Here is a 23,832-nt window from a genome sequence, read left to right on the forward strand (position 1 = left end):
GTGGACGCACAGGCTGACACATGAACCCATCACAGAGCTCTATTCAACGCTGTGCGTTCGATTTGCTGCTTCACTTAAGCAAGCATCGTTTGTGAATACGGGCGTTAGTTCCTTAGTAATTGCACATTCTTTCGGTTTTGCTGAATTTTTATTAAAGCACGGAGATGCTTGTGATGTATGCTACAAAATATCTATGCTCGGAATGGTCGCCCATCCATTATTAAACGCAACGTAGGTTGCTTAACTATGGCGATTGCAACGTAAGCTGCTAAATTAGTGATTTGTTAGCACATTTTTTCTAAAACCCCGTTAATCTGTTTGCTTGTGCTAAGAGTGGGTACACCACCATAGTCCGTCTATCAATGGGGATCGAACTAGCGTTCTCCGAAACTCGAATCGGCAGTCCGACAACGTCACTATTGAACTGCAGTAGCCTTGTTTTTAGTTTATTTCAAACGGGAAAAATCCCACGTCTGTTCACCCCTTCAAATTCAGTAATAGCCAGGATCTACACGACAGCCAACAAAAGCTTGACTAGTCCCTTACTGTCTGGGCGGTTTGGTCCAGTTATAGATGACTAAACTCAAACTGTAGATCTTGTTGTTTCGTCCAGGGTTCTGGTTGTGTAGTCCAGGGGATAGTTTACTTTGGTTTATATACTTACCAGTAGAGCAATATTCGGGGCGTAAATGTGAACATCGTTGGTGTCAGCCAGAGACAAGTTCTTCTGGAACTTCAGCGCGATGTGTGGAGTGAGGCTCATCACCCCTCGCTCCTTGTCTATGGTGATGTTTTGGTTGGTTCGGAACTCCCTAGAAATGGACAAAGATCGTTGTTTGAAATCGATTCGTGAATTTTTCAGCTGTTGTCAAATAAACGTTTTACGATACGATTTATTACTACATTCTCATATTTTCAGGTGTAGGTACCTAATAATGAGCATTTCAGATTAAACATATTTTCTTTTGTTGTGCTTATTAATTTGTTACAACTTGTTTCTAATTGTTTTTGACAGGTTTTAACGCGATACCTAATTACAACTTAGAATGAATGTGGCTGTATTTTCACTACGAAACTTTCCCCATAGGGCCTTCTACATAATATTTTATATCAAAGAGACTGTTCAAAGTTGCCATAAAACTATTAGTTTTTAAGTAAATACTAGTGTTTACCAATTACTATTATAATTTTCTAGAAGACTGGTTTCAAAAGTTAATTTTAAAGCAATCAAAAATTAAGTTTTACGTAAGTATTTTATGAAACTTATTTCAGGATATACTTACTGGTACAAAAACGGTCCCACTTCCTTCACCTTCATGACGGTGTCTTGTCCACTCAAGTATTCCTCAACATTCGTGTAGTTATACACCCACACCTCTGCGTAGAGCTTGTAGGGAGGCTCTTCCCATATGTTGTATAAGAAGCTACCTTCCTTTATCTCGAAGATCTGGAAGAGAGAAATACTAATTGGTATCAAGTTGTCTTCATAATCGTCATCATCTTATCAGCCATTGGCCATAGTCAAAGTTCTAAAGTAAAGGCCCGTGACGTCTATGAGTGCGTAAAAGTGCAGCACTTTGTGACGTCGTGCGGAACTTCAACGCATTTTAACTTTGTAATTATTTGTTTGATTGACAATTCAAAACATATAAACTATAGGAAACTAGCCTATTCTAACGATAAAAAAAGAAAGTAGGGGAAGCCCGGGCAAGAAGCATAATGTGGGTAAGAAGAATAATCGATTTTACTAAAAACCTACAACACATGGCGCTACTGGACGTTTGCGGGTCTGTAAAACAGCAACACAGCCACGCCATGATAGTTCCACCAAAACAATACGTGCGTGAACTTTTTGTCAATTCGAAATTAAAAGTTTTTGGCTGTTTTCTTACGATTTTTGGGAAGGTATGTGTGTTGATTTCTTGTATTACGTATTAAGTGTTGACTTATAGACTCTGTTTAGTTGATTGCATGTTAAATTAAGTTTAATTTGTGTGTGTTGCTTTTTTTCACCGGTAGAAATTTAACGGGTGGGTATACAACTTTTAAATATTGGTGCTTTGGGCAAGACGGATATGGGCAAAACGGATAGGTAAAGACAGCCATAACTGAATAGCAGGCCCTAACAAAACCACACATCTGAAAACAAGAACTTCCAAACAAGACTTGTCAAGAGGAAAAATGACCAAAAACAAAAATCAGATGGAGAAAACAAAATATTTATGTTGTTTGCTCAGAAGAATACACTGAACCACCTACCGAGGATTGGATAGAGTGCAATCAATGCAAGAAGTGGGCACACGAGGATTGTACCTTATATTCAGGCATAGGCAGTTATTATTGTGATGATTGCAATGATTAAAGCAGTTATTACTGTACATATCCGTCTTGCCCAGGGGGGTCGGGCAAAATGGATAATTGGAACTTTTTTTTTAATGACATTTTTATTGTAGAATTTGTTTAAGTTTCTAAGTTTATTCTTTACAATTCCAAAGATGATTACCTAAGATACAAATTATTAATTAATAGACTGTTGTTGATTGCATATTTATGTGGTTTTTTTGCCACTTTTCTTAAGGTATTCGTGCTGCCCGGGCTTCCCCTACCTATATTTATGATGTATGTACTTCTTTAATCTTCCTCCTTCATATAATTCCTCTGCATTTCCATTTCTTATTGATTTTCGAACTACGATCAAAGGCAATTTTTAGGGTTCGTAAAAAGGAAAGAGGGACTCTTAGAGATTAACCCCATGTATCTGTCTGTTCTTCGATCTGATATTACAATTAATACCAAATAGAAAACCGTGAATTAAGTACATTTTTTGACATCTCACTCCAGCGTAGAAATTATAACAAAGATACAAAACTACGTCAAAACTCGTGCCACAGTGTTATCAAAGCGATGGTATTATGCAAAGACACACATTATGTTGATTGTATAACAGATGGCATAACAACCAAGTTCAAGATCATTCAAAACATAATACAGTCGTCTTCATCAAGGCTTGATGTCACGTTAATGAAACGTGTCATATAAAATATCGTCTGTCTTCATACATAATATAATATTAGTAGCAGACATGTTGCCTTGGCATAATTATGCGAAGAATAAACCTAACTTGTCTAGATTTCAGATAGTCAGATAGGCGGATCATAAAGTTCCTTATATGCAAGATTTATGCTTTGATATGGACTCAGGGTTGGTGACATCATTTTTGTTTAGATTAAAAGTATCCAATTAAATTAAAATAAAATATAAAATTGTTGCCTAATTTTTGATTCATATGAAGGTGATAAAGTTGAAATATAAACATTTAATTGAAGCTTATTATCCTAATTATCTAATCAAATGGAACAGTTCTGCAAAAATTTGGAATGTGCCTGAAAGTTAAGTTTCATAAATTTTAACCACTAAATGTCATTAAACCTGTCATTATTTACAAAGATTACTGTTTAAACTCAGCATACAAATTACTCAGTACCTACCTGGGTTTTCACTTCTCTAACCACGATAAACCTTGGTAGTGACCATAGAAAGAATGATACAGTTCGTACTTGAACTTTGCTCGTGTTTTATTCAAATTTCACAGTAAATCGGTCAATGATTGGCCCAACCGGTTCTACTTCAATTGGTTGATACAAATAGTTTTTTTTTTATGTTTATGCGACAAATCAATATGCGACAGCTTCTAGTTTTGTGTATCGTAAAAAGTTGTCGAGGTTGACGGTATCTAATTATGATTTGCAAAGACTAAGGCTGAGTTGCATCAACTAACTTTAACCATAACTACAACGATATCCGGTGTATTTACCCGACTGCGCGACGCAAAGAAGTGTGTTTATTTGTATGGAGTTTGTTAATGTTCCAAAACTCAAAACCCAGTTTTATGTTCTGGAAGCTTAAGTGTTTTGCATTAATAAATAAATAAGACAAAATTTCTTCAGTTATCTCGCATACAGCGGATATAGTGAACTCTTAGATAGTTTAGGGTCATAGGGAAGTTGATATCACTAATCATGTTGTGACATATTTTTTATGAATCGGCATAGATACTTTTACGAACGATCACGCCACTAGAAAAAATATTTTGATAGTTAAATATTGTGTTGTTGTGCTTTGGTGTATTGGTCGATCAACCATTATCAAGGGAATCCTAATTAACTATCTTTAATATTGCGCTAGATATTAAGCTAGAGCTTTATGTCAAATCTTTACCTTGATAGTTTAAATCGTGAAAGATGTGTGCGATTTCTTGTATGATTTTGTTCTCAAAAAACCTTTCTTTTGATGGTACATTCACCTGTCATTACTCGAAACCTCCGAGTCCGACCAGCTTAATAGCAGATGAACTTTTTGCTACGGTTGTCACTAACTGTTCCACTAAGCTATCCTATTATGTGCACGTACAAAGATAAATGACCAAATTAATTAACTATTATAGCCCAAAGTACCGCTTGAGCACGTAGCTGTTTGGACCTTGGACAAAGCCACAAATTAGCAAAATGGCGACCTTTTCTTCTTGGAAGCGACATTAACACTAGACGATAATGTTGCAATGTTTATGCTGAGCTAGTCACCAAATATGTCTGTTTGTGATCATCTATTTACACTATCAAATAATTTGACTGACTGTTTTTCTGAGTCTAGTTTGACTATGCCAACTTTGACAATTTTACGAACCAATAGGACTGAGTAACATTATCTTAGAGCTTCCCATTAGTACAATTAAGTTTGTACTTACCTACTTAAGATTTAATAGTTAATTTATGTACTACTTTGTAAACCTAGTATCCCAAGAAATTGACTCTACGTTAGCCAATTTAGTATTATCAAAATACACAAATATTATTTAAAACACTATTTTTATAATTAATAGAAAATATTATTAAATTCAAATATGCATAATAATTCATAATTTAATTATTTTTACTTAGCATACTTAATATTGTGTCTTTTTGTTAATTAACTAATTCAAACATCCTAGTCATCTATTTTCAATACCAAATCAATATAATATCACTAAAACATTATGCACTTAAATATTTGTGTTGACATTTTAAAATGTCAAGAATAATAACACTGTTTCCGGTACCTAAATTTATTTTAAATACGTTAAAAATATCACCTTATCTGAGTATGGAAACAAAGTAAATAGACAAAATAACTGCCGGCACCTTTGACACTGATAACCCAGAGATGAACAACCTTAGTATGGGTAAATATATTATGTATTACATAAGGATGTAGCCATAATATATTAAAGAAGATTATAAAAAGACTGACAGCTGCTGCATTTTGTGTAAATTTGCATTCGTTATCCTCACATCCTATCGTTAAATGTCCAAGGCTATGTATTTTTACTACTTTTGTATTTACATAATCTTGACTCGTTAAAATAATGTGTTATATAATTTTGATTTTGACCTCATAGGTCAGGCTCAGGAAGGAACTGGATGCAGGCCGCTACAATCGGACGATGTGGAAATCATTGAGGGATTTATTATTCAATATTATTAGTTCGAAAAATTAGCTAATCCAATAATAAAAATAGAATTCATAAAATTGATTTATTGTTATTAAAATTCGCAATACAAAAAGTAATTTATCAAGTAAGCACCTGAAACTATAAATAAAACCAGGTCAATAGAGAATCAGTCAATAGGGAATATTATTTTATGGTATTTATAACATAATTAATCAATTTAGGAGTTAGGAGTCAGTTTTTTTATATAATAATTATTCATAGTCCAATTTAGTTCCCTACTAACTAACGTTAAATACAAACTACCTAATAGTAAAAAAAAACAATTAAAAAATTTTAAACATAATTATATTGCTGATGTTTGACCATTTGTCATTAAATTATCTATTAACTACCTACCGATCTTTTAAACAATTTAGTTACAAAATATCACATATTATAACTATGTAAGATCTTACAGTGTAACTTGATATGCCACATTATAATAGATAAACGATTAATAGGACAATCATGTCCTAAACTTGACCTAGATCCAGACGAGTAAGGAAAAGCTAGACGCATGCATGCTAAGCGAAATCCTTTGTCCCCTTTAAGATTGACATAGAATCTGCATTTTAGGACTGAAGAATTAAAATGAATAGTCTTACGTAGATTTTCATTTCATTTGGATTAGCAACTATGGATTTGGTTCCTATTGCACCTACTGCATGGAAATCGAACCTTAACTTCGAACTCCTATACTCTTCTGATTATTTCCTTTAACTTTCCTCTGGGATAGACTTGCCCTTCATCCTGGCTACATAGGAGTTGCAACGGGGGGAATAGTTATTTATTCTTCAATCATATCCATTCATTTATGTAGTAATTATGTAGGTATGCGTTTTTGCTTTATGGTTGTCCTAATAAATAAAATAAAATAAAAATTATCTAGTATCGTTACCAATCTAAGTACATAAGGGTGAGCTTTATAATATTTTCCTGGTAGGATGTTAATATTTATAAAATTAACTGATCCAGTATTATAACCTACTATATAAAAATAAGTCGGGTTTTCCTTCCTGACGCTATAACTCCAGAACGCACGAACCGATTTCCACGGTTTTGCATTCGTTGTAAAGGTCTCGGGCTCCGTGAGGTTTATAGCAAAGAAAATTCAGGAAAATTTAACAAACGAAATTCCACGCGGGCCAAGCCGCGGGCGGAAAGCTAGTCGTTTATATTATTTTGCAGTCGGGTGGTTCTAACAACCGCGAACAAGGCTAAAATCAGATTTATGCTTTTGACGAGTAAGGTCGTCATAAGGCTAGACCATAATTCATCTAAACCTCATTATCATGAAATGCATAATTAGTAACCAATAAAAAAACAGGAAGTCACCACTTCATTATAAACTTGGTCAAAAAATATTTTTTCCTCATGACGACTGCAAATAAATACGTGTTTAAGAATTTATTGCCTCCTTGAGTAATAAAAGTCGTAAAATATTTAGCACGTCATAATATTGACTGGACATAAAAGGTAGCAGGCGCGGGATGCAGCCCGCTACCAGGAGGCCTATGTTCTGCAGTGGAAGTCCTGTGGCTGAAATGATGATGATGTTGAAATATTGACTTCAAAGATGTCAATTGATAGTAGCTGAATAAAAAATCTGAAGTTTGTTAGATGGGGCGCTTCTGTTGAAGCCTACTTCCTCAGCAATCATCGTCATAATCATCAACAGCAATTTACAGTCTACTGCTGGATTAGGAGCCTCCTCCACTAACTATAGTGGAGGATTTTGCCATAATCTCCACGCTTGGCAGGCGGGTTGGAGATCGCAGTTACAAGATTGATGTTTTTCAGAGAGCTCTGCTGCCCATTCTCTGTTTGATGTGTAGTCCTTAACACCTTTGCTGCGGCAGTAACTTTCTAATACTTTCCATTCCTTCGGTACAAGGTCTGTAAACCTGGTATTAAAACTTACATTGTGGCGGCACAAGGCTTAAAGACCTTGTAATATTTAAGATATATTAATTTTATTTTTGGCTTCATGTTAATCGATATTGTGTTTTTTTTCTTTGAATATTAATAATAATGCATTTATTGACATACACCTGAAGGCGTTGGTGAATAACTTGTTTAGTATAAAAATTATAGCTATATTCAAAATACAAGGCTTTTGCACCCTGTGCCGCACTGAAGTAGGGAAGTCTGGTGGGTATTCTAGGGATGTGAAATACAAATATCGATAGTTTAAATTAAGTTTTAATCAAAATTTAAAAAAGTCACAAACAAAGATGTTTTAATAATTTAGTCTAAATATTTTACAAATAAGACATACGTGCATAAATACTTAAATAAGCTATATTTAAAGAAAACATATTATTTAATAACATTTAGTTACAACTTCAAATGTTTGTCACGAAAAACATTATTTAAATAAGCAATAAATCGTGTAGCAAATTAAATTATAATCAATTTGCAGTTTTGATTTTGTTTGTTTCTCTTGACGCCATGTCGACATGTGCGTTTCTTACGAATGCGAGGCAACACTGGCTGCACGAAGCTAGCGTGAGGTGCGGTACCAGGTGCGCTGGGTACAAGGTGCTTCGACCTGGTTTCGCATTGTAAAGACATTTTATTACTTCCGTGCGGTACCAGGTCTAAAAACCTGGTATTAAGGTAGGTACATCATTGGATTCTATTTTAAGAATACATCATAGATATATATTCATCACTTTCCTACACCGGACCCAATTGAAGTTATGCCTTTCGCACGACAAGGAAGACTATAATTTTCTTAGCCGCACGGTAAGCGAGACGTACACAAGGTCTATAGACCTGGTTTCGCACTCAACGTGTTAAGTCGCCTACAACGACACCCGCGGGAAGAGTAGGGGTTGGTGACAAATGTATTCTATCCTGCTGTCGCCACACGGCTTCGCATGGACCGTTAAGCAATGTCCTGATAATAAGCTGAAAATATGTTGTAAATCCTAGAGTTGACTTTGCATAAAGCTTCATCTATTAAATTTTAATTACGTAAAGCTCCCTTTGGGTTCTACTAATAATAAGCTCTGCCTCTACACGTAGCTTTATTTATAACATAATTGAGACGTATAGATTTATCTCATTTGTTTTATTTTGTTGCAATGAAACACGGAAATTAACGTTATGCAACAAGCAATAGGTATCTCAATTTTGTGTAATAAAATTGTAAACCGATAACCCATAACTAATTACAGGGGTTATCTTAACTGCGCAGTTAAATAATAAAGTTAAAAAAGACACAATCTCAATTATTTACATAATATTTTGTGGTGGTAGGTATACTTATAATGTAGATTATCATAATGATTATTACCTATGCAGTTCCAATAATGTTACAGTCATACGCCTGGAATTAGGAGGAATTAGAGGATATCCTCCTTTTTTGGAGTCGGTTAAAAATAAAAAAACTTACCCAGTTGGTGACCAGTTGCAGAGGGTTGATGGCCAGCATGACCACACCAACCACCACCAGCAAGGTTCCGTACAGGATCTTGATCACCGACTCTGTAAAAACGATCTAGTTTAAAAAATAACATAAGATAAAGATTTTATTCACCGATGAAAAAATAACCGGGAATAGATACTAATGTCGAATGTCAAGCTCCAAACTTCCTAAACAAAGGAACTGTTACTATACAGGGTGATTCATTGGTAGATGATCAAATAATAAGTAGAGAACAAAGTAGAAATTTTCGAAAAAATACACAATTAATATGGGTAAAACTACGTTTTTTTGAGAATTTAGGAAAACATAATTTGTTAATTGTATAAGATTTTGATCTTTCGCGTTTAAGTTAAAGATATCTTATACATGTCATCAGAATAGCACATAAGCAGGTTCTAACGAAGTACCTACTATCAAACTCTACGCGAATAATATGCAGTTGCGGTTAAAAAATAGTTGATAACTTGTCAGTTTAAGGATCAGTATAAGCTTAACAGCTGTTTTTCTATCTCGTACCTCTGTCTGCATTATTATTTTTACGTAACTGTGAGCAATCATAAAAAAATCTATTTTATTGTTGATGACGTTACTTTATACGTCATTGTAATTTAGTGAAGGAAAACCATAGGTAAAATAACAAAAATATTTACTAACCGTTTTTTTAAACAAACAAAACAATTTAACTAATGGTCTTACGCAGTTCTTGTTAGCAGTTGTATGCGAAATAATGGTTCCAATAGCAAAAAATTGTTTTTTTTTTATACTTCAATGGTATTTTTGGTGAAATATTTGTCATAATTGCAAATTTTGGGAATATTACGCACCTACTATGAACACGCAATTAATTAATGCGGACAAAACAAATAAAATGAAGCAGTATCAACTAAAAACGTCTAATTACATAGACATACAGTGCATAAGTATACTGTGAGCTTCTGCCAGTTCCAAGCGATTTCAGTTACAGTTCAGTTTCAGTAGTAGGTCAAGATTACCAAGTTATTAGCATCATTAATTTAAAATACCTGTGGATATCGCTCTTATTGCCTCATCAACGACAAAAGAGCTGATGATCGTTAGTAGGCTGCACAGATTTTCCTGAATCATAGCTAAGAGAACTTCCGCTTAAGATTTTAAAGCACTTTTTAATCCAAAATTGGTTCACTTGTTTAAAAGTTAAACTGCCACAAACCTACACGTTAAACTAATTCAATGTTTACTTTGAGGGCTAAAAGTTAGAACTGTGTTTTAGCTATTTGTCGTAAGCCGCCACTCTCGTATTGATTTTGGCTTGGATCCACGTTGCATTGCACAAATGAAGACTATAGGGTGTGCATGAAATAATACAGCCTTCGAGTAGCTTATCTGAGCCTTTCTCAGCACTGGCCCATTTATTGTCCCGAAACAGTGGTAGGGTTAATACTGGGACGTGTAAAAGTGCTTTTTAAAAGCCTGTTTGCAAAAATAAATAAGTTTTTTATGAGTTATTTGTCGTTGTCAAATATAAAGAGCTGTTTTTTTTTTTATTAATTTCGCTTACTGCCTTATGGAACTAGGAATATACTACTTAAAGGATTCCCTTTATTTTTCAAACAACCTCTATAATTTTACTGGTAGAGTGATTAAGAAAGTAAATTTAATGATAGTTATTGCTAATTATTAGCTAATTATTCATAGAGACGCAAAAACCTTGACAAATTGGGTTTTATTGGCGGTTAAAGTTGGTAAAAGTGCTAGTAGTTAATTAAGTATATCATTCCAACATAGGTACACCCTGTATAACTGATTGGATAAGATTGGTAACTTCTTCAATTATTTGATTGTTTGAAAAATGCTCTAACAACAAGAATTAGGAACTTATTTATCAAAACTCACGTCGTTTCCTAACTGTGAAGTTCTGTATCCTCATGATGGAGATCCTGCCCTTGCTGGGCACATGCTGCATGGATATCTTCGCCCCTACCACCATGGCTGCGAATTGGGTCAACTATTTTCTGAAACAAAACAACAAATATTATGGATTAGAAGGAAGAAATAAAATATTGACACTATAACTTTAGCAACCAGGAACTACGGTTTACCTATATTATTCAAAATCAAAATCAAAAATATTTATTCAGTTTAGACCACAAGTGGCACTTATGATTATTGCCATCACTTAAAAAAAATTTTCATTTCACTGGAAGGGAAGCAACGTATCTGTAATTATTTTGGTGGGGGTGGCCGTTTTTTCGTTTCAGCCAAATGACGCCCACTGCTGGACAAAGGCCTCCCCAAGGATTTTCACAACTACCGGTCCTGCACTGCCCACATCCAGGCTCTTCCCGCGACCTTCACCAGATCGTCGGTCCACCTAGTGGGAGGCCTGCCCACGCTACGTCTTCCGGGGGCGGCAGTAAGGCAAAGAATTCGCCCTACGTTACTGAAGTTAAGAACCCCGGTAAAACTGGTCACAAGAGGTCGCTTCTTGTGTAACATTTCATTTGGTAGGGTAGTAAATATCTGCTTTAGTGACGTAAAAAATTCAAACCGACCCAAAATAATCGCTTTGGTCGTAGTCTCGAATACCGTATAGAGCAGATTAGTGAGATAATAGAAAAGAAATAAATGTAATTTATGTCGACATTAAGACTAAACGACGGGTTTAATGCTACGACTGTGGTGCTTTACTCGCGACCTTTAGCTTGGTGGCGTCACAAACGCTTTAATTGCTCTTGATAACGTCAGAATTGAAAATTAGGCTTCTTGAAAATATACTATAGTACATACTCGTACCTACTACAGATAATAAGAACCGTACTAATCTATGGCTGAGTTGCACCACCTAAATATTACCGTAACTTTAACGATAACCGTTGTTTTTTGTACTGATTTTGTCAGATTTTTGACGTTTATTAAAGTTAAAGTAAGACGGTGCAACCCAGCCTAACATTACCTTTGCAACTTAAAGCTCTTATGATCATACATTTCATGAAGACCGAATCGGCATTCTACCTTCCCACGCAGTGTTTCAATATTAAGTATTTTCTGATGCCAAACTTCGGACTGGAATTGTGCATATTCTGATGTGTGCACCCACATAATAAAATCTTTTCAGGGAGAGTTGGCATTGAACTTTTTCGGGCTATTCCCACATTTATAAGATTCTGAAACCTGCTGTTACTATGTAGTCTTTTGTGAATCGTCTTATTTCAAACACGTACTGTAACATACCCACAAACTTTATTAGCACGCTACAATTACCATCTGGCACCACGAGTACTTTGAGCCCTTTATGGTTTTGTTAAGAAAACCCAAGTAGGTTCTAGTATACCTTTAAAAGTTTAAAGTAACTGAAATATTAAATCGCGACTTTTGGGATCTGCGTTATAAGTATTAGTCCTTACTAAGTTACTACTCTATCTATTACTATCTTTTTCCTGCAGCTTTGTCCGGAATGCAGTTTGCTAAAATCTAATACACCCCGTTTTAATCCTAAGAAAAACTTTAGAAATACTTTTCTTAGTTGTTTTATGTATCTAATGATTTGTTTGTACACTGATGCCAGTCAAAAACTTTTTGTATATTATTAAGAACAAGTTTAACAAATCCGTGCACATTTCCGCTTGTTCCCAACGAGTCACACGGGTCACACCCATCTGTTATAATACAGGGTGACGTTTAGTAAGTACGTCATCATTTCATCATCAAAATATTATTCAACTCGTGTTGGTTCTAATGAAACAAAAAACTTGAGAATAGGTCCGGTGAAATTATTTTTATTTTATAGCCATTTTTTTTCTTTGAAGCGCAATTTTTTTTTACTCGTAACTTTGATTACGACTATCTACTTGTATGCCACAGTAAAATATTATTGCAAATCATAAAAACCGTCGCTACGATCAAAATAAAGAAAAAAATCCAATTATACTTATTTGTATAGCAGTAGTACTTATAAATGCCAACTACTGTCTGATATTAAACGTCATCTACGAGTACGTCATCATGACGTATGTAACAAATGATTAGTGATATACCTGCCTCTAAACTAAACGGGTTAAACCAGATTTCGTTTTTTTTTTTCAATTCAAAGGATGACGTGAACACTCAAATTTTATTACTTACACGCAAATTGTAATTATTGTGTTTTTGATTATGGTTAACAACATTACGTTTATTGCTTTAACGGTAAAAAAAAAGTGAAAAAAAATACAGTTACATAACAACAAGGGCCAATCAACCTTTAAGTTTTTTTAATAAATGTAGTCAAAAGTTACAGAGATACTTAATATCGACACAATTTTTTCATGAAGTGATTAAAGGGGTATGAGAAAGTATTTTTAATCATTTTACATAACAATTTAAGATGATTTTTATATTATTTTTTACAATTACCTACCTGTTCATACTTGCCAACCTGTGCATTATTGGCATTATCATGTGTTTACATTTTTTGTGTATGGTGATAGCTTAAATGTAGTATTTTTCATTCTAATTTTATTTTAGTCTTCAATACCTTTGTATACCACCTGTAAAAACTGCTGAAAAATGCAGATGTACTTTTTTACCCCCTTTGGGCTAATCTAAAGTAACGGTTGACACCCTATATAAAGTTCGCGCCATCTCTTTCCGTAGAAAAACGTGCCTTCATAATACAAGTAATTAACTATAATACATTTATGATTAGGCACTATTTAATGACTACTTGCGAGACGTGATTCGTTTTTCAACTAAACATTACCCCACCTGACCCCAGACAATTATAATGTGCGCTTGCACTATGATCTGTGGATCACAAAAACATTTTGCGATCCTAGGAAAAACATGTTAAATGCTTAATGGTTTTGCACTACTATACCTACTCTCCACGGGTAGTTTGATGGGGTATACTTTATTGACTATACACAAAAGATTACTAAATACTGTTTGAACTAATGATGACGGTGATCATTAGAAAAATATTTTAGTCACTTGATCAATCTTTACACGAGTTTTCCGATTGTATTTCAATCACGAAATATTTAAAAACATATTTAGAGACGATCACATACATTGACAAAATGCATTTTCCACTTTACTGATACCTATTTAAAGAAAATAACACAATACCTATTTAAATACAAATCAGAATGTGATACAAAAACAAAGATATTATATCCTTCGTAAAATTGTACCTTCATAAGTTTTTATTTTAAAATGTAGAGTCACAAATGACTGTTATTTTAAAGCTACGAGTAAATAGATACATAATAAATAGGCTGAACCTCTATCTACTCTTATTAATATTTTTTAAGTAATCGAAATGATTTGTTTGCCTCCATTTGGTTTAAATCTTTTTGCTAATTTTTGTCAGTCAGTTTTTTTTATTTTGAAATTTGTATAGGGATTTTCTAAACTTTATTTTCAGCCAGTATATTTTTCGGTCATTTTGAATTACAAATTCACAATATCCAATATGGCTGTACTTCAATTAGCGCGAATAGTTACAAAATAATAGATATAATAGGCAGTTCGTCATCCATTGTCAGCGCTCTACATTTGAAGAGCGATTTATAATCAATGGGCTAGTGAAATAATATTATTGGATTAGACTAGTGGACAGTTACAAAAATAAATGTCACTTCCTGGTAATAATGTAACCTATACCTATTTTGAATATTTCTTGACTAATTGTCAAACATTTTTTTTTATTTAGGTAACGACGAATCGTGGGTTTGAGGTGTAAGGTCGACAGCACAATCAAAATATGTTTAAATAGCCCGCTGCTTTGCCCGCGTTGAAATTTTCGGTTTTTATATAACCTACGACACTCAGCAATAATGTGGCTTTCTATTGGTGAAATATTTTTTAAAATCGGTTCAGTAGATCCCGAGACTACCTAACCCTTAACATTTAACAAATATACAAAATCACAAACTTTACCTCTTTATAATATTATAATAGTATTTTATTATTTATTATTATTATTTATTAGATATCGTCAAATAGCTCCCATTATGACTAAAGATGTCAGTGTATACACAGTTTGTTGTGCTGCTGTCCGTACACAGGCAATTAATGATTTTATATTGATGCAACCGTTTTATGAAGATTTCTAAAATATGTAGAATCGAATAGTTTGTGTATTTCAATATTTGTTAACAATTAACTTCTAAAAATAAATTGGTTACAAGTAATTTTATTTGTGCAAATATTTGGATTGAGTAACTCAATATACCTATTGTTGATTTAAATGATTACCACATAGGTGTTTCGAATGGGTTATTATAGATCGTTCGTTTCATTGCAAGTATTGCACTCTGCCATTCAAAAGTCGGTCAAGCGTGAAAGGAACCTTTGTTTTTTTGTTGTTTAGAAGTTATAAAGTAACTTATTATTATTAGTAGTCTGTGGTTAGTGTGTGTTGTTGAAGAAACTTGCTAAAGCTATGGTGTTGTTAAGTTCTTTAGTAACTTAGTTACATTTATGAATTTTTTAGATAACATTTTTAGTTAGCATAACCGATTAGGTTAGGATGATTTAGGATCTCAAGACGAAATTTTGTGTCCTAGTGATGGGACAAGCTGTACCTATTTGGGAAGTGTAGCGTCCTGAAAAGGGCTTAATTTGAATTGGATATGTAAAAGCAACAAATTTTCGCGATCGTTTCGCTAAGTGTTGTGATAAAAAAATAAACCTATTTCGAGTATTATCTCGAAGTGAACACTATACTCATATTTTTTTTTTTTATTAATAAATTACACACCAAATCAACAAAAATCTTCTCTACAATCTTAGAATGGAAGAAAAAAAGTGGACCAAATCACTGGAAGACTCCTTTATTGTTTTGACGATGATAAGTGCCAAATGTGCTCAGATACCTACTTCTTTTCCTGTGGTCATTTTGCCAACCAAAGCGGCCATGATACAGCTCGCTCTTGCCTAATCCCTTATATTCTGTACATAGCATATAAAATGCACCATTACCCTCACTTAGCATGGGCCACCTCTGCGATGGCACCCGCGAACCACCTAAATCGCCTGCTTAACTAACACAGTTTAAATTCAAATCAAAACAAACAGTGATACAATTCGAAACAGCTGCTGATGTGTGCTAATAAATGTGGATATGTCACTTTTTACTTGACAGCTTTATAATTATTTAGTAAAAACAAAGTATTTTTTACCCAACAGCACCAGAAGGAGGGTTTTGTTTTACCAAATGTTTCATATAAATACGTATTAGTTTGAACAAAATATTTTTATTATTCCAACTACAAGGATCATACAGTGCCTACACTTTCTACGACTGTCACACTTTTTTATTATTAAGGCCGGGTAGCAGAGAAAATGGCGAAAATGAGGTTTTCATTTTTCATTTTTGAGGTACTAAACAGTAAAATTAAAGGCTAAGATTTTTATTGGGCATAGTTGAGGATATTTTCTAGGGCTATTAACGGATGGAAACACGATTTGATGAAGTTGACTCGATAGAATAAATTCCCAAAGTTACCTCTATTCGTTATCTATTTATGGTTTTATTTTTAAAATAAGCGATTTGAGATTCTAAATCTTTTACTAAACTAAAGTTCAGAAATAACTTGAGGGCTTTTAACGGATGAAATTTTTATATTGCGTCTTATTTAGTTACTATGTTAAAAAATGTGGAAAAAATCGTCCATGACGGCTTGGACAATCTCAATCAGTCGCGCGGTGGCGCTTACGAAGGACGGACGCGTGTCAGTTTTTTGGACGTGACAGTTCGCGATTTGTCAATATTTTTGACAATGATGACTTTGATAAGTCACAGTATAATAATATCAGTGTTACTGGAGAAAGCTTTAATTTTTGATAATTAACAAATTATCAATTTTGTCTACCTATTGAAATTTAAATCGTTCGCATCCTTTTAAACGAAGACTCTACTCATGATACATAGTACATTCCTCAAATATGAGACAAAACCAATGAGTTAAAATTACATTTTAATAGTACCTACATACAATCGTCTTACACTCCTTAGAAGAGCACACTGACACAAATAAATAATAAAAAATACTGTCTAAGGTCTGTAGCTAAAGGTCTACGCTGCAAGATGGAAGAATCTTCTAACCAAAAAGATGGCAGATGCAGCAGATGTCAACGGATTTAAAACTGGAGTTGATGTGACTCCTTGTAGACTTGAGTCTCTAGAGCGTCCCTTCCTCCACCATGCGTAAGAATTTTCACAAAAATACTGTCTAAGGTCTGTAGCTAAAGGTCTAAGCTGCAAGATAGAAGAATCTTCTAGCCAAAAAGATGGCAGATGCAGCAGATGTCAATGGATTTAAAACTGGAGTTCATGTGATTCCTTGTAGACTTGAGTCTCTAGAGCGTCCCTTCCTCCACCATGCGTAAGAATTTTCACAAAAATACTGTCTAAGGTCTGTAGCTAAAGGTCTAAGCCGTAAGATAGAAGAATCTTATAGCCAAAAACATGGCAGATGTAGCAGATATCAACGGATTTAAAACTGGAGTTCATGTGTATCCTTGTAGTTTTGAGTTTCTAGAGCAGTGGTTCTTAACCTTTAAGTCATGAGGGACCATTTTACCAAATTTCTGTCTTGTCAGGGACCACCTCATAATCGGTCAAAACCAGTTTGACTGCAAAAATCAGTTAAAAGTGGTTTTGACCAAGGTGTGCAAGTGCACATCGTGGACCACTTGGAATGCTTCCAGGGACCACCAGTGGTCCGCGGACCACCGGTTAAGAACCACTGCTCTAGAGCGTCCCTTCCTCCACCATGCGTAAGAATGTTTCAAAAATACTGTCTAAGGTCTGTAGCTAAAGGTCTAAGCTGCAAGATGGAAGAATCTTCTAGCCAAAAAGATGGCAGATGCAGCAGATGTCAACGGATTTAAAACTTGGAGTTCATGTGACTCCTTCTAGACTTGAGTCTCTAGAGCGTCCCTTCCTCCACCATGCGTAAAAGTTTTCCTAAAATACTGTCTGAGGTCTGTAATAAAAGTCTAAACTGCAAGATAGAAGAATCTTTTAGCCATTTATGAGCACTCGAACGACATAAAATAATATGATACATTTATGTAAGGGTATTTTAAGATCACAAAGTTGGCAACTCCGATAGTTGGACGAAAACCAGCGCAAAGACCCTATCCTGTTTGACACCTATAATAATTGACAATAGCTGGCTCGGCGAACTTCGGCAAACTAATGTGTGACGTGAAGTGCCAAATCGCGGAAATGTCGGAAGAAATACATGAATTTGCATGAATAATAATAACCACTTATTTACCTCTCAGTGTCTTCAGGCAACTTAATTGTGTGTTTTTATTATTATTTAGGCAGTTAAATACTGCACAGTATTTTTTACACAGTATTTTTTTATTTTTTTCCATAATACAAGAGTACGCGTGCGTGTGTCAATGCTCGCTCGTATCTCGTATGTGACGCCTTGTCGAATCGCCTCCTGTAGGTGGGCTATCGTGCGTGTTTTGTTTTCGATGTGAACTCGCGGACATGAACAGGCCTGGTTATATTCTATATTTATTCGATTCTAAAATATATTCCCAAAAATTTTGAAAGTTGTTTTAAATTGTATCACTTGGATATGATTTGTATTAGAAAGTGCTGTGAGTGTGACGCTTGAACGGAAGGAAGTCAATCTAACCTAACCAACTGCGTATTTCTATACTGTGTAGCCGCGAGAGCTCTTTGGCGCGCTGTCTTCGGCGAAGTATTGCGCGCGCAGATTTTGACAGCGCGAAATACCTACTTTAGCAGAAATACCAAGCCTTAATATATGTTTATATACACACACACTACTGCCATGAAGTCGACAAAACAATATAAAAACCTAATGAAGAACTTGCGCTATCTACATATTTTTGGAAGTAATCGATTTAGAATTTGTTTTAGAAGCAATATAATTGAATTGAGTGTTCTTGTCGGTAAAATAAACAGCTTTATCAATACAAACTTGTATTATATTTAAACCTTGACTTCGACAGTTATTACGTAAATACTGATATATTATGGACATATTTGGATGTTGTTAACTGCAAAGCCTTCAAGGGCAATGTCAGGCATTTTATGCACTGTTTTACGGTTTCCTTCCGCCGGCTTGTATTGATCGAATTATTTATGTTATATAACAATAATTGCATTAATTTTTAACCTTGCCAAATAGTTCAGGGTAAATCTCTATTTTTATTAGTTTTAGCATAGTCTTTTTCAACTTTATAGTTAAGGAGAGTAGAGTTAAAAGCTTGGCTCTATTACATGAAATCTGATATCTTTTTTTAACAAAAAGTTCGCAACACTTTTTTGTTAAAATGGAATATGGTGGGATTGTCAACTTACTCTTAATGGCCACTTTGGGTGTCAAGAACTATTTGACACTGACTGTATTCAAAGAGTGTTATCAATCTACTATCTTAAGAACAATAAAATTTCAATCAACCGTTCTTTTATTTTGTTTACTTCCATTTTGATATCTACATTTTACCTACACCATATGCATGCATACACGCCTTGATACCACATACTCATGTGCTGAAAAACCCATAGCATTAGTTACCATTAGCACCGCAATGCAAATGCGATATAATATTCTATGTTGAAGCTAAGAGCCTTCGTTCGTACGTTTGTTTCAGCTAAATGACGTCCACTGCTGGACAAAGGCCTCCCCCAAGGATTTCTATAACGAACGGACATGCGCTGCCCGCATCCAGGTTCTTCCCGCGACCTTCACCAGATTGTCAGTGCACCTAGTTCTAAAAACTTATTTGAAATTAATTGTATTTGGGAACGTAAATCTCAACATCCTAGTCATTAACTAATGCAATGAAACAACATATTTATCGCCACAGAAATTCGTTGTGCACACAAAAGTGCGCACGTGACATCCTGGGCGCCTCCAAATAGAGATAAGTAATTAAAACTAAATAGAGCTAATTAGTAAACAAACTTAAAACGAAATTGAACCGTTTCAACTTATTGTCTCTTATTTATCAGTTTAGTGTGATAATAGAAGGAAGAATAGAATCTGTCTACGCATATTATACATTATCTACTACTCCAATTATAATAATTATTATTTACGGGATTGCTACCATGTACCTTAATTTCGAGTTTCCAATATTTCGGCACTATTGCAAGCCATGATCAAGGAAACTGGCGGGTGACAATCGGTCTATTCCACTTTGATCACCTGGCCTTGATCACCCAGGTGATCAAAGTGGACTTCCAGCGACAATTTAGTATCCTTTGATCACCCACGGATACGATGCTCTGGGTGATCAAAGTGCACTCCAGTTAAATTATTATTTTAGTGTCCTTTGATCACCTACAAACAAATTACACCTCCTCTGAATAGTCACATGTCTAATTGTTGTACTTACCTACATATTTTGTTTTGTAACATTTTGATATTTTCTAAAAACCGCAACAAACAAATTGGACATGTACGTATGTGACTATTCAGAGGTATGATTTATTTATAGGTGATCAAAGGACACTAAAATAATAATTTAACTGGAGTCCACTTTGATCACCCAGGGCATCGTATCCGTGGGTGATCAAAGGACACTAAATTGTCGCTGGAAGTCCACTTTGATCACCTGGGTGATCAAGGCCAGGTGATCAAAGTGGAATAGACCTGACAATCCCGTCGATGATAATAATTATTATGTTAGTGACCATGAAAGTTTATAGCAATACATTCCAATTATACATTTTACATGTTAAATAAAATTGACGCATTTCTATTGATTATAAAAAAACTATTCAAAGTGAAGTTAATTAAAAGACCAATGTAAAAAACCAAATTATAACTTGACCAAATGAGATTGAGGGTTTTTACTAATTAATGAACAAACTCATTAATAAGTACCTAGGTATCTAAGGCCCATTTAGTTTGTTAAATTACTTCCGAAGTCCAAAACAGTGTTATTTCGGTCAATAAGTATTCTCATCATTATTAATAGATAAGACTTGAGAGGTTTCATTCATTCGACAACGTACTAAGATATAGAGTTAGAAATAAGGGTATCTAGAGTTAAAAGCTTGGCTCTACATGAGGTAATAATAATATGATAACTTTTTGACAATGCGAGTCATAAATGGTCTGTGGTATCGTCTTGGCTATAAGTAACCGTCTCTGTGGTCTAGTGGTAAGACCACGTGCTTCAGACGCAGAGGTCCCGGGTTCGATTCCCAGTGGGGGCAGATTTTTCTGTTCGGTTTGGTTGGTGGTAGGGCTTGTTCTAAGTCCGCCTGGCTAGCTACCACCATCTTACCGAAGTCTGTCGCCATAACAACAATGTTAACAGCATTGTTGTGTTCCGGCAGTTAGAGGTAAGATAGCCAGTTCCTCCGTGGTTGAGTATTCCGGGTGAAGCTCGCTTCCACCTTCGGCCTGATCATCACTTACAATCAGGTGAGATACAGGCCAAGAGCTTCCTCATTGTGGATAAAAAAAGTATTTTACAAAATGTTTTTGGTGGGATTTGTATCCAAATCTAAGTAACCTTCTTTCCGAACTTAACCGAAAGACAAACAGCCAAAATTTTTGGTCATGTTGACTTCCTAGTGACTTATCTTAAAGTTTTTTAAAATATCTTCAATGTTATAGGCGTGACTTTTTACTGTAATAATAAAAAAAAATCAGAAAACATCCAAATTTTATTGTTATGGTCTCAAAGCAAGCAACTCCTATACATATTCTTTGCTGAGCGCCTGTCAACTAGGGATTGCAATCGAATATTCGAATATTCGAATATTCGAATTTTCATTTCAAATTAGTATTCGAATAGTAAATTTACATGTATTCGAATATTCGAATATTATAAAAATAAATAGAAAATATAGAAAGAAGACGACTTAGTGTTTGCAAATGCAGTCGGAGGCATCAGATACATATCACCAACTAAAAGAACCAGTCATTGATGCTTCCGACTGCATTTGTGAACACTAAGTTGTCTTGTTTCTATCTTTTCTGTTCATTTTTACGTAGTTGTGTTTTTTGTTTTTTCAATCATATTTTTATTATTCGCAACTTTGATACAAATAGTATAAAAGAGGCGATAGAGCGAAACCAAGATTCCAAATAATTTGAAAGACGACTCTATTGAGCAAAGTTAGCTGACGATGCTGAAGATGGCGGACGATAACGTCAAACAAAAGCCGAGGTACTGGGTGAGATCGAAAAGATTTATGGACAGCTAATTACCTCCAAACCTGTTAATAGCTCAGCAATAGACGCAAGAGCTAGGTTAACGCGACACTATACCAAAGACATCCCGTATATCAGCCTATACGAGATTAGGAAGGCTCTCAAACAGCTAAAGAACAACAAGGCACCAGGTGATGACGGAATAACCTCGGAGCTTCTGAACGCAGGTGGAACATGGAAACTCGTTCAGATACTCTTTAACTCCGTCTTACTTCAGGGAACAACGCCAGAGGCATGGGATAAAAGCGTGGTGGTGCTCTTCTTGGACTATGAGAAGGCCTTTGATTCGATCGGGACTTAGGCAGTGCTGCAGTCTCTCCGGCGAGGGCGATTCCTCTGCGGCGATGCGTGAGATAGGGTGATGTTATATCTCCGAAACCGTTGACGGCTGCATTGGAAGACGCTTTCAAGCTCCCTGAATGGAAAGAATTCGGCATAAATACCTATCAATGGCAAATACATCACTCAGCTGCGGTTTGCTGACGATATTGGGGTCATGGAAGAATCGCTTGAAGACCTCGGCACAATGCTCAAAGACCTTAATCGAGTCGCCCAACAGGTAGGCCTTCGGATGAACATGGAAAAAACGAAGCTTATGTCCAACGTCCATGTTTCGGTTAGAGCTCGATCCTCGAGACAGTTGACAAGTATGTCTACCTCTAAAAAACGATTCGGCTAGGTAGATCAAATTTCGAGAAAAAGGTAAATCGTCGAATCCAACTCGACTGGGCAGCCGACAATAGAATAGGCCTTATAAAATAAGCTCGAAGTTGCACAGCGTGCTATGGGGAGGGCTATGCTCGGTGTTTCTTTACGACATCGAATCAGAAATGAGGAGATCCTAAAGATTTCTTTCTTTCTTCTTTCTTAAACGAACTAAAGCCGCTGACATAGCCCAACGGATTAGCAAGCTGAAGTGGCAATGGGCAGATCACATAATACGCAGAACTGATGGCCGATGGGGCAGCAAGGTTCTGGAGTGGAGGCCACGTACTACAAAGCGCAGCGTGAGACGTTCACCCACAAGGTGGACCGAGGACCACATATAGGTAGCGGGAATTTAAGGCTCTGGATACAGGCCGCTGCCAACCGGTCATCGTGAAAGTCATTGAGAGAGGCCTATGTTCAGCAGTGGACGTCCTATGGCTGAAATGATGATGATGATGAGAATTTTATAACTGTTTTAAAAACTATATTGTTAAATAGTTAAAATATTCGTTCCTAAAGCAATAAAAACATTGATATTTTAAGTGCTTTTTATTTTTTTGAAAATATTCGAATATTCGAATAATATTCGAATATCACTGAAAAAATATTCGAATATTCGAAATGGAAAACTATCGAATATTTGCAATCTCTACTGTCAACGCAAGCCTTAACGGGGAGTCTATGGTACCAATAGTAGGTACTCTGAAAGACAAGTGCTAATATTGAATTTGAAATTGAATTGGATTGTCATCAGCACACTCAGACATAATGTCGTCATGAAGGGACGGTGAGCCTGACCTTATTGTTTTAAATGTCATTTATATCAACAAAAACAATGATAATCGCGGTATTATTAGTGTAATCTAATCAGAATCACTGCTATCTAACAATACTATTAAGATACGGGATATTGTGAAAGGTATTTTTGTTCCTGGTACTCTCGTAAAAAACTCATAAAACTCATTTATTTCTGCATA

At 35.2% G+C, this 23,832-nt stretch overlaps 1 protein-coding gene across 1 annotated transcript in view; it reads right to left on the minus strand.

The window, feature by feature from the left end:
* LOC135077046 (scavenger receptor class B member 1-like) overlaps window positions 1–23,832 on the minus strand; it is a 35,169-nt gene that overhangs the window by 9,226 nt on the left and 2,111 nt on the right. Inside the window, exons 2-5 of the mRNA XM_063971640.1 lie at window positions 10,833–10,951; window positions 8,928–9,019; window positions 1,284–1,447; window positions 665–812 (exon numbers count right to left, since the gene is read on the minus strand). Of these exons, the coding sequence (XP_063827710.1) occupies window positions 665–812; window positions 1,284–1,447; window positions 8,928–9,019; window positions 10,833–10,926 (498 nt within the window). The 5' untranslated portion in view covers window positions 10,927–10,951. The remainder of the gene's footprint in view (window positions 1–664; window positions 813–1,283; window positions 1,448–8,927; window positions 9,020–10,832; window positions 10,952–23,832) is intronic.

Source organism: Ostrinia nubilalis, chromosome 12 (genome assembly GCF_963855985.1).
Source record: "Ostrinia nubilalis chromosome 12, ilOstNubi1.1, whole genome shotgun sequence".
NCBI classification, from domain to species: domain Eukaryota; kingdom Metazoa; phylum Arthropoda; class Insecta; order Lepidoptera; family Crambidae; genus Ostrinia; species Ostrinia nubilalis.